Source organism: Melozone crissalis, unplaced genomic scaffold, assembly GCF_028551555.1.
Source record: "Melozone crissalis strain CALT ecotype California unplaced genomic scaffold, PUWL_Pcris_2 ptg000012l_1, whole genome shotgun sequence".
NCBI classification, from domain to species: Eukaryota; Metazoa; Chordata; class Aves; order Passeriformes; family Passerellidae; genus Melozone; species Melozone crissalis.
Genome location: NW_026535790.1, coordinates 5,365,200 through 5,379,103, shown reverse-complemented (window position 1 = coordinate 5,379,103; position 13,904 = coordinate 5,365,200). Strand labels below are relative to the sequence as shown.

General features: G+C 42.4%; 1 protein-coding gene across 3 annotated transcripts in view; it reads right to left on the bottom strand.

Annotated features, from left to right (window-relative positions):
* ABAT (4-aminobutyrate aminotransferase) overlaps positions 1–13,904 on the bottom strand; it is a 48,269-nt gene that overhangs the window by 4,760 nt on the left and 29,605 nt on the right. For all 3 annotated transcript variants that reach the window (XM_054270627.1, XM_054270628.1, XM_054270625.1), the window contains exons 4-13: positions 13,450–13,479; positions 12,742–12,859; positions 8,227–8,276; positions 5,387–5,467; positions 5,184–5,276; positions 4,755–4,817; positions 4,131–4,194; positions 3,366–3,514; positions 2,043–2,180; positions 653–820 (exon numbers count right to left, since the gene is read on the bottom strand). In XM_054270627.1, coding sequence (XP_054126602.1) covers positions 653–820; positions 2,043–2,180; positions 3,366–3,514; positions 4,131–4,194; positions 4,755–4,817; positions 5,184–5,276; positions 5,387–5,467; positions 8,227–8,276; positions 12,742–12,859; positions 13,450–13,479 — 954 coding nt within the window. The remainder of the gene's footprint in view (positions 1–652; positions 821–2,042; positions 2,181–3,365; positions 3,515–4,130; positions 4,195–4,754; positions 4,818–5,183; positions 5,277–5,386; positions 5,468–8,226; positions 8,277–12,741; positions 12,860–13,449; positions 13,480–13,904) is intronic.

Genomic DNA, 13,904 nt, shown 5'->3' with positions numbered 1-13,904 from the left:
ATAAATTAAGAAAAGCAAGGCATCACACTGGCAGTGCAAACATGGTGTATGAAAAGGCATGCACTAATCTCACCAACCCCCCTTTTTTATGTTGTAAAGGAAAATCCCATTGCTGAGCTGAAACACAGGGCAATTAATTAATGCTTCTCATTTAGTGCACTCTGCCTTGCTACTCTGATGTCTCACTGGAACACAGCTACACATGACGGGAAATCAGCATCATCTATAGAGACTTTACATCAAGCTTTATGCTCTTCCCCTTTATTTGACTTTTAATTTATTACATCTAAAAAGTCATTAGTGCAAAGAAGAAATTTTGCTGACAGAATCTCTAATGCTGACATACAAGCTCTGAAATTCCCAAGTTGCCCTACAGGAGAAGGTGTCAGTTTGTGGTTGGATTTTGTACTGAAGGTTTATTCCATTAGGCTTAACCCAGCTCTCCTCTCCCCCCCATCAGCTTTATGACCTTGGTAACTGACAACAACTGGAATAAAAGTGAAGAGGTGATGATAACTTGTGTGAGCAAACAGCAGCCCCATCCAGCTGAACCTGCACTCCTGGAGAAACCTTGTCCCTTCCATGGATGTCACAGCCACTCCTCAGGGGGTCACCAATTAGCACAGAGTCCAAGTTTCATTAACAATCTTACAGCATTTGGCCTGAACTCCTCTTTGTGGAAAAATCCTCCTGTCATCATCTTCTTACTGAATGTCACCACATCAGCTGGGTCATCCAGGCCCCAGTGCTCGTGTGCCCAGAACTTTCCTGTGCAGCCGCCTCCTGTCTGCACCTCGTCCACCAGGAAAGCACAGCCATGCTGCAGAGACACAGAGAGGAGCAGGGAGTGTGAGCCCTCCTTCCCAGACCAGGAACACCTGCCTTGGTGAGCACATCAACACCAGGAGCAGAGTGTGAGCCCCCCTTCCCAGACCAGGAACACCTCCCTTAGTCAGCACATCAACACAAACCAAGGCTACACCCCTCCTTCCTCTCCCTTCACTGCCCTCCTCAACCACTCCACTAATACCACTCATGTCAGATTTCACAAAAATTCAGCTCTTTTTTCAGGAAGGTGAATTCTAGAGACTTGAAAACTAGAAATTTGTTTTCTACCCATAGTCATCAAGTACATGTTTTTATATAGTCGTGAGCATTTCCAGAGGATACCTGAAAACATCTGGGAGGAGCAGAGGTGGCATTTTCAAAGCCCTTGAGTGTCATTTCTAGGGGCTTTGTTGGAAATATGAAGTCTCTGTGCCCAGTCAGAGTTGGGCATTATGTGGCACAGAGGCAGCACCAGCAGCATGAGCTGGTCTTTTTTGGGGGGCATGAAAAGCTGCATTTTCAGACAACTCTGCTGAAAGAGGTACTGGTGAGCTGGCAATGTGGGGTTTTTATGTGAAGGACTATTTTGTCCAAACTTTGTGACAGGGAGAGCAAACTATATCATAATTCTATATTTAAAAACAATGGGTAAGTACTTTTGGCAGCATCTCTTCAGCACACAGTGTTTTGAGGGTGAAAAAAAGCATGGAGTAAATATTACTGAGGGTCATAGCTTCTAAATAGGTAACTTTACATTCCAAATATCAAGACATCTGTCCTTTTCATTGTTTTATTGGAACGTCAGCACTATGGCGTGTTTCAAGTTGAGTTTTAGGGTTTTTTCCCAATTAAAACCATGTAATTAAAAATTTACACTTTTCACAACCTGCTTCTTCAGAAACAGAACCTCCTTAAGCAACAAGCATGATCATTTAAAGAACACACCTGCAGAATTCATAGCTAATGAATCAGAGTAATTTCTCTCTCACTTTAAAATTAGAAGATTATTTATTGGACTGAGGAAAGCATTAGGTGTGAATGAAATGGCAGAGAGCAGGGATTGCTGGTGTGTGGTACATACCTACCCTGACTGATGCTAAGGAGGGCTGTGAGACCCTCCAAGAGCCTGGGGCAGGGCAAAGCCTCTGCAGACACCCACAATGTGTGAGTGCATGTTTTAGCTACCCCTGAGTGCCCAGAGAAATGTCTATTACCTTCCTGGCAATATCTCTTAGCTTTCTGAAGAAGTCATCTGAAGCATGATTGTCCCCACCCTCTGACTGTATTGGTTCCACAATGATTCCAGCCACAATCTTCTTCTTTTTCCTGTACTTTACAATCAGGTCTTCCACCTGTAAATCAAACACTTATGAATGTACATCCTCCTTCCAGAACATTTGTACATTTCCTCTCAGCTAGATTAAATCCCATCAGAACTTCAACTTTGCATGGAAATTCCTGGCTATGAAGGTACCAGGAGGCACAATGGATTAACAAGTGGTTCCTCCAGCATTTACCACTGCCTTCTTGTTGCTGAATGGTTTAAACCATGTCCTAATCACACTGTAACTAGCTGCACATTTATCTACAGTATTGTGAAAGCTCTAGCCAGGTTCAGCTGGCAGTGTGCTGAGCACCACTGCAGCTCACTGTGCCACTGCTGTCATTGCACCCAAGTGATAGGGGAAAGATTTTGTGTCAGAAACTAAAACTGTGCTCATGCATTAGAAAAGGTAATCTGGAAAATTCATTTTTTCCAGTCACCCACTTCAGATATATTAAAATTAATCAAATAGTGCAAAAAATCCTGTTGTTGTAAGGGGCTGACAGATAATTCTCATTAACCTCCTAGTGCAATTAATGGTGTGTTTGTGCCTGAAATCCCTCTCACAGCCCTCAGGGCCACAGCCCCTGCAGTCTGTGCAAAGCAATGCTTTCCAAAGGGGGGCAGTAAGCCCAGCAAAGACCGGCTAAGAAAATGTTTGTCTTTTTGTTTGTTTGTCTGTTTGTTTGTAAAATAATGGCATCCAGCACTGCACTTCTCCTACCAAAGCTACCCTGGGGCAGCCCAGGGAGGGCATGTGCTGTGCTGTGCTCTCTGAAGTGAGGCAGGTCTGGCTAAGTGGACTCACAGGTCCACCCCTGCACAATCAGAGCCTTATGCCAGAAGCTGCCATGGAGAAGCTAGAAAGGCTGAAATGCTCTTAGAGGTGCTCTCTGCAGAGAGGGTTATCCAGAGTTACCCACACTGTGCTCTCTCTCAGCCCATGGCCCTTTGGCAAGAGCTGGCAGGTGAGTTCACTGTGACACAACCAAGTTCTGAGGGTGAAATTTCACTTTGGTGTCACTCTTGCAGCCCTGAATCCCCAGTGAGCTGGCAGGGAGAAAGGTCTGACTGTAAACAACAGTGAATGCTGCTCCAATCACAGGCTGTTCCAATCCCTGAAAACATTCTTTTAGTGAAAAGCACTAATCCTACCAACACTATTCATTATTTCAAATCAAAAACAACAGAAAGCTGCCAGGGAATTTTTTACCTCCTCTAAACAACGGGCTTCTTCCTGTTGATTCTCTTTCACAAAGTCTTCCAGGGGATACTTTAGCCTTGGAAATGGAGCAATAGGCCAGTCCAGTGAGGGAATGTCCAGTTTGTGAATTGCTTTAGAGTGAGTTGTAGCTAAGCAACCTAAGCCCAGAGAGGGAAAAATTAAAATAATACCCATCTAGGATCAATACAAGAAAAAAGCCACCAAGAGGTGAAATGGCCTGACTGTAGAAGTCTCTTAATTGCTCTGTGTTTTTACTGTCTCTTGAAATACTGGGTAATTTGATTTAGTCAGGCTTAAATGGATTGCTCTAAACCTTAAGCATCAGATTCCACATACACTGTGTTCCAGAAGAGCAGGAGAACCTGTCAGTCTGAACAGGCTGCTCAGACAAGGTGGGTTTCACCCCTCCAAAGACACAAAGCTCATAGTTACAGCACTCTCAGGTAACATGCTCAGAACAGGTACTGAGCTGATATAAACCAGTAAAAGTGAGTGACAGCATGTTTGTGGTGATTTTAGCCCAGGAGTTAGATTTTCATGAGTACAGACAGGAAACTGCACATTCAGAATGAAAATAAGAGCCTGTATGAAAAGAATTTTTTAAAAACCACAAAATCAATTCCTACTGTCACTCAACCCTTCCAGTGCTGGTGGGGCTTCCAAGGCAAACCTTAAATGAACCTCCAGCTTCCCCAGTGGTGCTGTGTGTGTAAGGACAAGCACAGGGAGCTGAGGGGCACAAGGGACACTTACCCAGGGTCCTGCCGTGGAAGCCGCCCATGAAGGAGAGCATGGCGTAGTCAGGGCAGCCAGGGGGCTGCAAGCAGAGCACACAGTGGGGTCAGCCAGGATAAAACATCCCCCCAGTGCCCCCTGAGCTCCCCTTCCATCAGGAACCACAGATTGTTACAGCCTCCCCCCTTCAGCAAGCACACTGGTGACCGCAGCCCTGCCCCAGGTCCCAAACCCTGGGTTAACATGGGTGAATCCTTGGTGCGGATGCTGTGGCACCTGGGTTAACCATGTTAACCCTGGGTTAACATGGGTGAATCCTTGGTGTGGATGCTGTGGCACAGCTGAGCTCAGGCAAGGCTGAGCCTTCAGCACAGTCCCCACTTTGGACACAAACTGGGAGCACACGATTGTGGAGTGGCTGTGCCTGGGGGCTGTGGGGGCTCAGAGAGGCTGGGGCTCCCCTGTGCTGCACCCCCATGCATTCCTGATGCCTCCCTGATCTTTGTGGGGAGCAGTCTCTATTTCACCATCTCCTAAACGTACAAAGCCCACATTCCCCTTCACATACACTTTTCCTCCCAATCTTCCATTCCAAGCCCAAACCAGTGGTACATTGTAGGTGTGCTAAAGACCTAATGTTACCTGGTTAATCATGCAGGATTCCAGTTCTTCTTTTGTGACATTATTATGGCCCCTCTCCTTGTTCTGCAAAAAAACCCAAACAACTCAACATGAGTGTTCTTGCAGTTGTAACCAAGGCATTTATGGCTGAACCACAAACCAGGAATGCTAGTATTCAAGACTGAATTCAAGCCTGACTATGGCTTTCACGTGCTGGCTACAATCAAAACTATATTTATTTCCTTTACTTTATAACTTCTAAAGTTGTGTCAATATAAAGTAAAAGCTTAGACTAAGAGGTTTTAATAAAGATTTTATACTAGATTGAACATAACATCAGGAGCAAGACAACCTCCAAGCCTCACTTTGTTTTGCAATAACAATTCTGATTATGAATAAGTACTTATTTCTACATCTAAACCTACAAAAATACCTGAATGTTTTACTTACTCTGTACCACATGAATATTGCTTTAAAGGCATTTTCATTAGAGCAGGATCCACAAGACATGGTTATCACCTGTGACAAGCCCTTAGGAGCCACCTGTCAGCAAAGACAGAAAATTACTCTTGAAATACTGAGCACAAGTATAGTGCAAAATGATAACAACAGTGGTGATAATAATAGTGATCAGTCAGATATCTCAAACTTACTGATAGCAAAGACTCCTTCAGTTTTTCTGTAAAGTTCTCTGGAGGTAAAATCCCTAGGGCAGGTCTGTTGATAAAAGTGCTCTAAAAAGACAAAGGAAGAAGAATTGTTAGGTCTTACTATCACATGGAAAATATGTTGATATCAAAGCAGTTCCATTTTATTCTAATCATAAATGCCAGGCAGAAATCTGTACCATGGCACAAGTGGTTTTAAGTTAGGGATTACTATTCCTGCCTTAGCATTTGTTTTTCTATCCAATCCTCACTACTTTATTCTTGCACAGGACACCTTAGGAAAGGTGCATGCTAACTCACACTGACATTTCCTCTTCAATATTGCCATTTCAGCTGCTCAATCTCCATTTTCCTTACACACAGGAAATATGCTTTAAAATCTTTATGACTTGCTTTCAGTTTTAGCAGCTGAATTCAGTTAGGACAGCAGCATTTTCATCCTTACTGAGCTTCAAGACAGACCATTTTGGAAGCCTGGCAAGGTGGAGCCAGGCTCCAGGCTCTCCAGTGGAAGATGAGAAGCCATGGGCATGAATCAAAGCATGAGAAGTATTGATTTGGGTATAGGGAAAAGGTTTTGCAGGTTTTGCAGTGAAACAGGCTGCTTTATGGAGATCTTCAAGGCCCCAAAAATAAAACCCTGAGCACCCTGGTCCCATCTCACAGCCACCCATCTTGGAGCAGGAGGTTGAACAAGACACCACCTGAGGTCCCTTCCAATGTCAGTGGTGCTGTGAACTGGCCACAGCAGGATTCCCACCTTTGGGAAAGGTAATTTTGGTGTCAGGGAACAGCACCTGCAGCCCACACAGGGGTTTCTAGGGAGCAGCTCTGCAAAAAGCCCCTCAGCCTCCCCAGTGCACTAATGGAGATGAACGTCACATTTATGCAATTAATTTAAATTGTGTCATGGATTAAAATTGATTCATTGCTGCTCTTGGTCTTTGTGGGTAATCTTATTTGATTCATACATGATACTCTTTATTTTAAATTAAATTTTCTCAGAGAAGGACAAGCCCAATAAATTTGCCAACTGCCAAGCAGCTTTATTTGCCCTTTTCTTTTGTTTGTTGTTTTTCTTGTTGAACAAGTAATGACTGAAATTAAAGGCTGAGCTTTGATAAGTTAAGCCTCAATGGGTCTCCAGAGGGGACACACAGCCTCCCCACAAACACTCCTATTTTCAGTGCAGCTGAAGCTTGCACGTTTATCAGCATCCTTCAGTCCTTCTCCTCAGCACAAATATTCATTCCAAGGGGTGTAAGGGTCACACTGCACCTGCAAGGACATTTCATCAGGATTCCTAGGGAAAACCAAGTATCACCCAAGACAGAACACTGCATGTGCTTGGACTTTGTAAATTGTTTAAATGTCTTACTTCCAAAACACTGTTTCAACAGACTCAAGCTTAAAAGAAAACCTAAGCAAGGATGTTAATGACAGGCTAACACAAAGCTTTTGTTTAGTAGCTATGAGAAATCCCACTTGACTTTTTATCTCAGTTCAGAAGTAAATGTTCATATCAAGTAGAAAGGAGAAGAGCCCAAATTTGTTGTGAATTTGATTATGGGTTGTCACAGTCAACTGACAACATTTGCCATTAAGCAGAAAAGAGTATTTTTCTTTTGTAGTTAATGAGATAGCCAGAACTGAGAAAAATAGCACATTGACATCAAGCTGCTGTGGGCTCAAATAAACAGATGCACATTCTGTGTTTATAGCTGGCTGCAGAGAGGGCATGTGGAGCATTACAGACAAACCAAATCAAAAGTTCTTCCAGGAAAACACCAACCCTTTGTTAACACTATTGGAAATTGTGCCACTTGTGTGGGACTTTGGAGGAGTTCCTTCAGTGCCACCTGCCCTTCCCCAGTGGGCAAATCAGCAATTGCCACCAGCAAATGGGCTTTTTGATTTTTTATTTGGTTTGGGGATTTTTGTTTGTTCATTTTTTAAATCTGGCTTTGCCTACTGCTGCATTACAGTGAAGATATTATTCTCAGAAATCATCTTTATGAGTTAATAAAGATGTTTAAGTTAATAAAGAGTTAATAAAGTTAATAAAGAGTTAATAATATTAATAAATATCAGATCCTCCAAAATATCGAGATCTGCCTTTGATAACTCCAGCACTCCAGCATTTCTAGTTCTGGTTTTTTTTTGTTTGTTTGGGTTTTTGTTTTGGGTGGGTTTTTTTTTGTTGTTGTTGTTGTTTCGTTTTGTTTTTTTTTTTTGGTTGGTGTTTTGGTTTTTTTAACTGGAGGTATTTTAGTCCTGGGAAAGGCAGAATTTCTCACCTGAAGACATGAGCACTCCATAAAGGAAATCAGCTCAGAGAACTCAAATATCTGTATTTCTTTGCCCTGCTGGAGTGCACTTTTAGGAGATGGGAATCAGTCACTATCCCCAACTTCAAAAAAATCCTTAAACTTCCCACAGCATTCCAGATGTAGGGCACCAAGTCCAAGATATTATATTCTCTCTCAAGGTTTTGGGCTCACTTTCAGGCTCAAATAAATCTTCAGAAAACATTATTAAAATGGTTAACTTGAGACAGTAAGTTTGAATTAGGATTTAAATGTAGCTGCAAATATCTCAAGTGCTTGTATCACCCAAATGTTTACTTTTTGTAAAACTTCCCAGAGGTTTTGGTGTTTTCTTAAACACCACAAAGCTCTTTTCATCTAGTGAGAAGTACAGCAAGCATATCCTATCATACATTAATGGAATCATTAGCATTCACTATCAGTCTGAGGAAAAAAGAGAAAGCCCACAACAAGGAGAGAGAGAACTCCTCCATGTCCTTCATGTCCTAATTCACTTACCAGGTTCTGGGGCTGCTGTAAAAGCTTTATCAGAGAGGGATGGCTGTAACCTAATTAAAAAGAACAAAGAAAGAAAGCAGTTCTTTTTCATCTGGTTTCAATGAAGTAATGCAAAGCATAATCTAGAGAATAACCATAACTTCATGCTTGACTGTTTATGTGTAACTTGTATATTTTTAACTGCTAATAATGGGACTTCTTTTGAAATAGGACAAACCCCTGGGCTCTTTGTCCCTCAGCAGCCAGTCTGGGCGCAGGGCACAGCCCAGCACAGCTCTTGGGAGCTGTAGCACACCCATTTCCTTACTGTGACAAAATTTTGCTTGATGCAAAAAGATGCAACAGTTTATCCTTACTAAGAAACTAAGACAGTTTCAGTGCTTAATTTATACCCATTGATAGTCTAAAGGATAACTTGCTTGCTTACAGGCAAAACCAATTTATCTGCTGTTAAGAAAAATAATCTTTGAAGGAGGCCAGAGATTTCATTTTAAGCCTGATCTCTAATGTATGAAATACCAACGCCAGAGATTAACATTATCTTTTAAATTTCCTTGTAGAAACAGTTGGAAACCTCATCTTCCCTACTGCTCAAGAAGTCAGACAATGGTAATTTTGTTACAAAAGCTTTTTGTGCTTCTGAATCCCCATTCCAGTGGAACGACAACAGCCCTGATTATCCTGTTTGAGCAATGGAGCATTAGGAGACTATGTCAACAAAACAATTATAAATGCAGTTTTGAATATATTAGCTGAAAACAAAAGAATATCCATATTGTTTAAGCAGCATGTCATGCTGATAAATCTGTTAAAATTCTTATGAAGATAATAATACTGGCTATTTGGGACACAGAACAGCTAAATCTGCATGGCATCTGCTGCCATGGGAAGAGGGAATGACACATTGAGAGCTGTGTCCTTGAGAACTGCACCTGGGGGTGCCACTGAGAGCCCCTCTGAGAGCAAATCAAGTGTTTCAGAAACCTCCAAAGCACAGCTCCTGTTGCTCAGGAAGCTCAAGGATCAGCTCTGGTGTTGCTGTAAGAATTGTTGCTGATGTTCCCATACGTGGATGCCATTGTATCAGAGATGTCATTCTCTACACACAACACAAACCTCTAAATTGCTCCTCATTTACCCTTTTGCACCCACACAGAACCTCTCTCCCATTTTCTTCACTTCAGGCCAAGGGTCTGGTGTTCTCCTAGCACCCCCTCATCCTTGTGCCTCCTCAGAGGTGTGGGAATCCCCAAAATCAGAGGGTTTTGGGAAAGCTGTAAAAGGCAGGCCCCAGAGGCAGTAGAACTGTGATTAGCTTAGCTTATCAGTAGCCATGAAATAGGTCAGCAGAAAAATTATTTAAACTGTAGAAAAGCAAGGACAAATAGAACAGTGGTCCGTGTATTAACGCTTGTCTAGAATAACTCTCTAAGCTACAGAAAAGTTTATCTAGCAAGATATTAGGAAGGTTGAAGCTTAACAATAGAGCTCTGTGCATTGTGTTTTAAGGCTTACAAGCAGGTATTGTATTTGAAATAAGCAAGCATTGTTTTAACCAAAGGTACCTGTGCTTATAGTGGCTGGATAGAACTACTGTCAATGTGCTTTTGCTTTGTGTGATTGGTCAAAAAACTTATAAAGTGAGTTGTAACATTAAATCCTTGGTCTACTGCCTGGGATGTGAGCTGCTGGCATCTTCCCATTGTCATAACCATGGAATGAGACTGATGCTGGAAATCAAACAGCTCAAGGCAGTTCCACAGCAGCCCCGTCCCGTTTGTGATTTGTACAGAGCCCCTGAGTGGTGTCAAGAGGGGCCCTGGGGAAGGAGGGGAGCACCCTGCAAGCCCAGCTGCTGTGACAGGGGCTGTGAGACAGGGGCTGAGCTGCCATGTGGGCTCACAGGCAGCAACAGACATCAGCAAGAAGTAAATGCTAGAATAACCATTCCATAACTGTGGTGGACAAGGCAAAGAGCTCCAGGCTGGCGTGGCACACAGGCACCAACTCCTTGCAGTGCCATGAGCAGCACAGCGCTTTGCAGGGCTACAAATCTGCTCCCAGAGCTGGCTCTAAGGAAGGGCTCCGGCTCCATCTCTCTTGCTGGTGTCTGGATCAGTGTGACAGGAACGCACATGTCCTCCAGGCTCATGAATGTGCCTGTCTGCAAAAGGATAAACAACTAGAGCCTGCTAAAATAATGAGATGGAAAAAGCCCAAAGAATCCTTTGAACTGAGCAGCAGGCTGCTGTCAATAACACCAAACTACACCTCTCTGCATCTCCCCAAACAAAACAGACCTTCCCAGTACTGAAAAACACATTGTTTCATTTGCTATTCCAGGGTGTTTGCTGGCAAACATGTCAATAACATCCTTCTTGCATTTGGCTCCATGGGGTTTCTAACTCTATTAGACAGAATAGACGCAGGATGAAAAGACAGCTGTGCTACAACTGCCCATAAAAGTGTGGTAAGAAACTATTTCAATCTTTGTTTTTCAGCAAGAGACAGCCTAGAGCATCTTTGCCTAGAGGTTTTTTATACTTTATTTCTTATCTCTTCACACAGGCACTTATTACTTCTCAACCTCTGCTGATAAATATATTCTAGTGTAATAGATCATTATTAAATCTTGGGGAGTCCTGACAGATTCATGAAAGGTTTTATTGGATTTACTTGCAGAGAGATAAGCACAGATGACTAACAAGCACCTTGTGATCTTGTTTTGCTCTCCCAATCCAGGCCCTACCTCTGTCACCAAGAAGGACATTATTAGTAACCTTGGCAGCTTCAGATAATCTTGTCACTCAGTACAACTGAAATATATAAATTAATGTTGTGTGTTAGGCTGAGGTCAGCCTGTAAGTATGGAATTTCCATTTCCTCTTTGCTGCTGCACCCCAGAGCCATTATCTGAGAAGGTGCAAGAAGCACTGCACTGTAGCTCCTTTGGGACTGAGGAATGAGTTCCCTGGGATAAAACCCAGCTTGTCCTTGGGAGGGCATTGCCTCATGAGAAGGAGGAACTACATGGCTTAGGAGGTCAGTCACAGCACTGGAGTCTTGTTCTATTCACCACTTTCAACCAACCAGAGAAAGCAAACTGCAGAGCCCCTGCCCATTTCTGCCCATTAGGAAAATATCCCCTCCTTAATACTTCAATATTTTATATACAAAACTGAATTAAAAGAGTTGTGCTTGCACCATCCAGCTCCAGAAGGTCAGAAAGCCCCAGTGCACTGTCTGTACAATTTCGTGCTTTTGGAGTATGCACTGACTTTCATACTTTGGAGCGTGCATTTGACTACATGACTGAGATTTGTTTCGTCAAATCAATTTCTGTGTGAAGAATGGGAAGCCATGTAAATGCATCTCCTTTCCCAGAACCCAAAATCCGAGCTCACTGGCATCCAAGCCTCGTGCTCCTGTATCTCACCCCTATTTCCTCATGAGCAGAGGCCAAATTATCTCAGTGCAGACTGAAAGATACAAAGCAGTGAGAATTTCTGTTGGGGGAAACAAGGTACAGACATTGCAGGGCTCTGGAATGATTTCATTGAGTGCTGCAGGACAGCAACAACACTGGCTGCAAAGAAGGCTGGGCTAAGTGAACACCCACAGCAGTCACAAGGTCTCAGATGCCTGAAGTTTGCTAACAACCTGAACATCATCAAATTCTGTTTCCCAGGAAGGGAGGCCTGTAGGGATGATTTTGAGTCATCACAGTTTCTATACATAGCACAAGATCTACCTTTTAAATTACCCCAGCACTTTTGCAGGAGTGTATTTTTAAGCAGCTGAGAGGAGCCATGGATGAGGAGCAAACAAAGTGGACTGAAGTGAACTCCTACTGAAACCTGCATGCCTTGCAGTTGGGGCTCACATTTCTGCCTTGCTTCTGCTTGCAAGGCTTAACAAAGCAATCAGCTGACTCTCCCAGGCACTTGCCAGGCCCTGTGCCTGCTCCCCCAGACAAATGAGCTGCCACCTTTGCTTTCAGTCAGCACCACAGCTCAGTGCTGGCCTTGTTTCATCCTGCTGCAGCCCACATGGCTCACTCCTTTGTTTTTTTTCCTACTTACTTTGAGATAAAAATGTTAACTAAAGCATATAATTTCATGTTAAAAATGTCCACATTATGCTTATTAATGTTTAAAACAGTAACATACTATTACAGAGTCACGAAGTCACAGATCCAAGCCAGCAAAGACAACCTGAATTGTGGAACTTGCACATTCAAATTGAGATTAATACTAGATCTCTTCCTGGCACCACTATGCACTTTAAGAGAGCTTTAAGTATAGAATTTGTAGTTCCTCCAACTATTCAAACCCACCACTACACAGTACACAGCAGTGAGCTGTCCCTGATCACAACAAGGCATTCATTATGTCACTTCTGTTTTTTAAAATTAATCAACCAACTTCCTTGGTGGTGCCTAAAATAAGAAAATGACATGACAAAACAAAACAGGTTGAGGACAAAACAAAACATTTTGGTACAAGTGCCTCCCACCTATTGGGACGGAAGAAATCTGAGAGTAGAGATCCAACATACGATTGCCATCTACGTCTACGAGGTAATTCCCTCGGCTCTCTTCGTAATTGCAAAAGAAGTGCACAGCTTCTGCATTCTTCAGGAAAAAAAAACAATGAGTGCTTTCAAAAGTGGTAGTATGTAGGAAGGTGCAACTAATGGTTATACAGCCAAATCTGATAAAAATATCTAATGCTAGGATAAAAAGGCACATTGTATTCACGGCATGGGAATAACTGTACAGCTATTTTTATAATGACTGTTAAAAGGGCAAGTCTTTACTTTTTCTACAGAAATGAAGCACAGACGTGGAGAAATTGCTCATCTTAGGAAGGCAATATGTACTCAGGCTGACATATTTTTAAACTCAAGCCATAATATACCTTACTTTCATTGGCCACTCTCTAACAATTCTGAAGTTTTTCTTTAGACACACATAGTTTAAAAATATACATGTTGAAAGAAAAATCCATGATCTTAGCAAAATGATTCTGCAGTATTCACAATATGCTACAAAAAATTTCATTCAAATGCATATATAAACCACACAAAATGTGCTCAGTGTGGAAACCTGGACTCAGTGTTTCACCTTTCCTTGTGGCAAAAACATACAACCCAGGATTTTAAAACAAGTTCTGAAATCAAAGTGTTAACACCCCCCAAAACACAGAAAACTTGACAAATTACCTGAATGCCATTCAGCTTCTTCATTAATTCCTGCACAAAAACAAATGTCACAGTCTCAGGTATGTAATTAGCAAATACTGATGGAGAATGTTTATTTCTTTTTTATGATCCCATAAATCTTACGCAAACTTTGTAGTCCTGTGTGCTTACCAGGCAACTCTACCTGCCACAGGAACTTTCATGGTGCATCTTGCAAATATTACAGTCAAAACTATGACCTGTGGCATGCAGAGCTAAACGGGCTGCAAACAGAGTTTAACTGTAAATCTCCAAAAAGGGAAAGCTGCCTCTTCTATATTGACCAACTGAACTGAGAAAACAAGAGAGAAATCAGAAAATAAGAGAAGCCAGAGTCACACAGAAGGGATACTGGTACATTGGTTCTAGAAAGACAACTCCTTTTCATTAAAAACAACACAAAAACCTCACAAAAACCAAAACCCACCACAACGCAC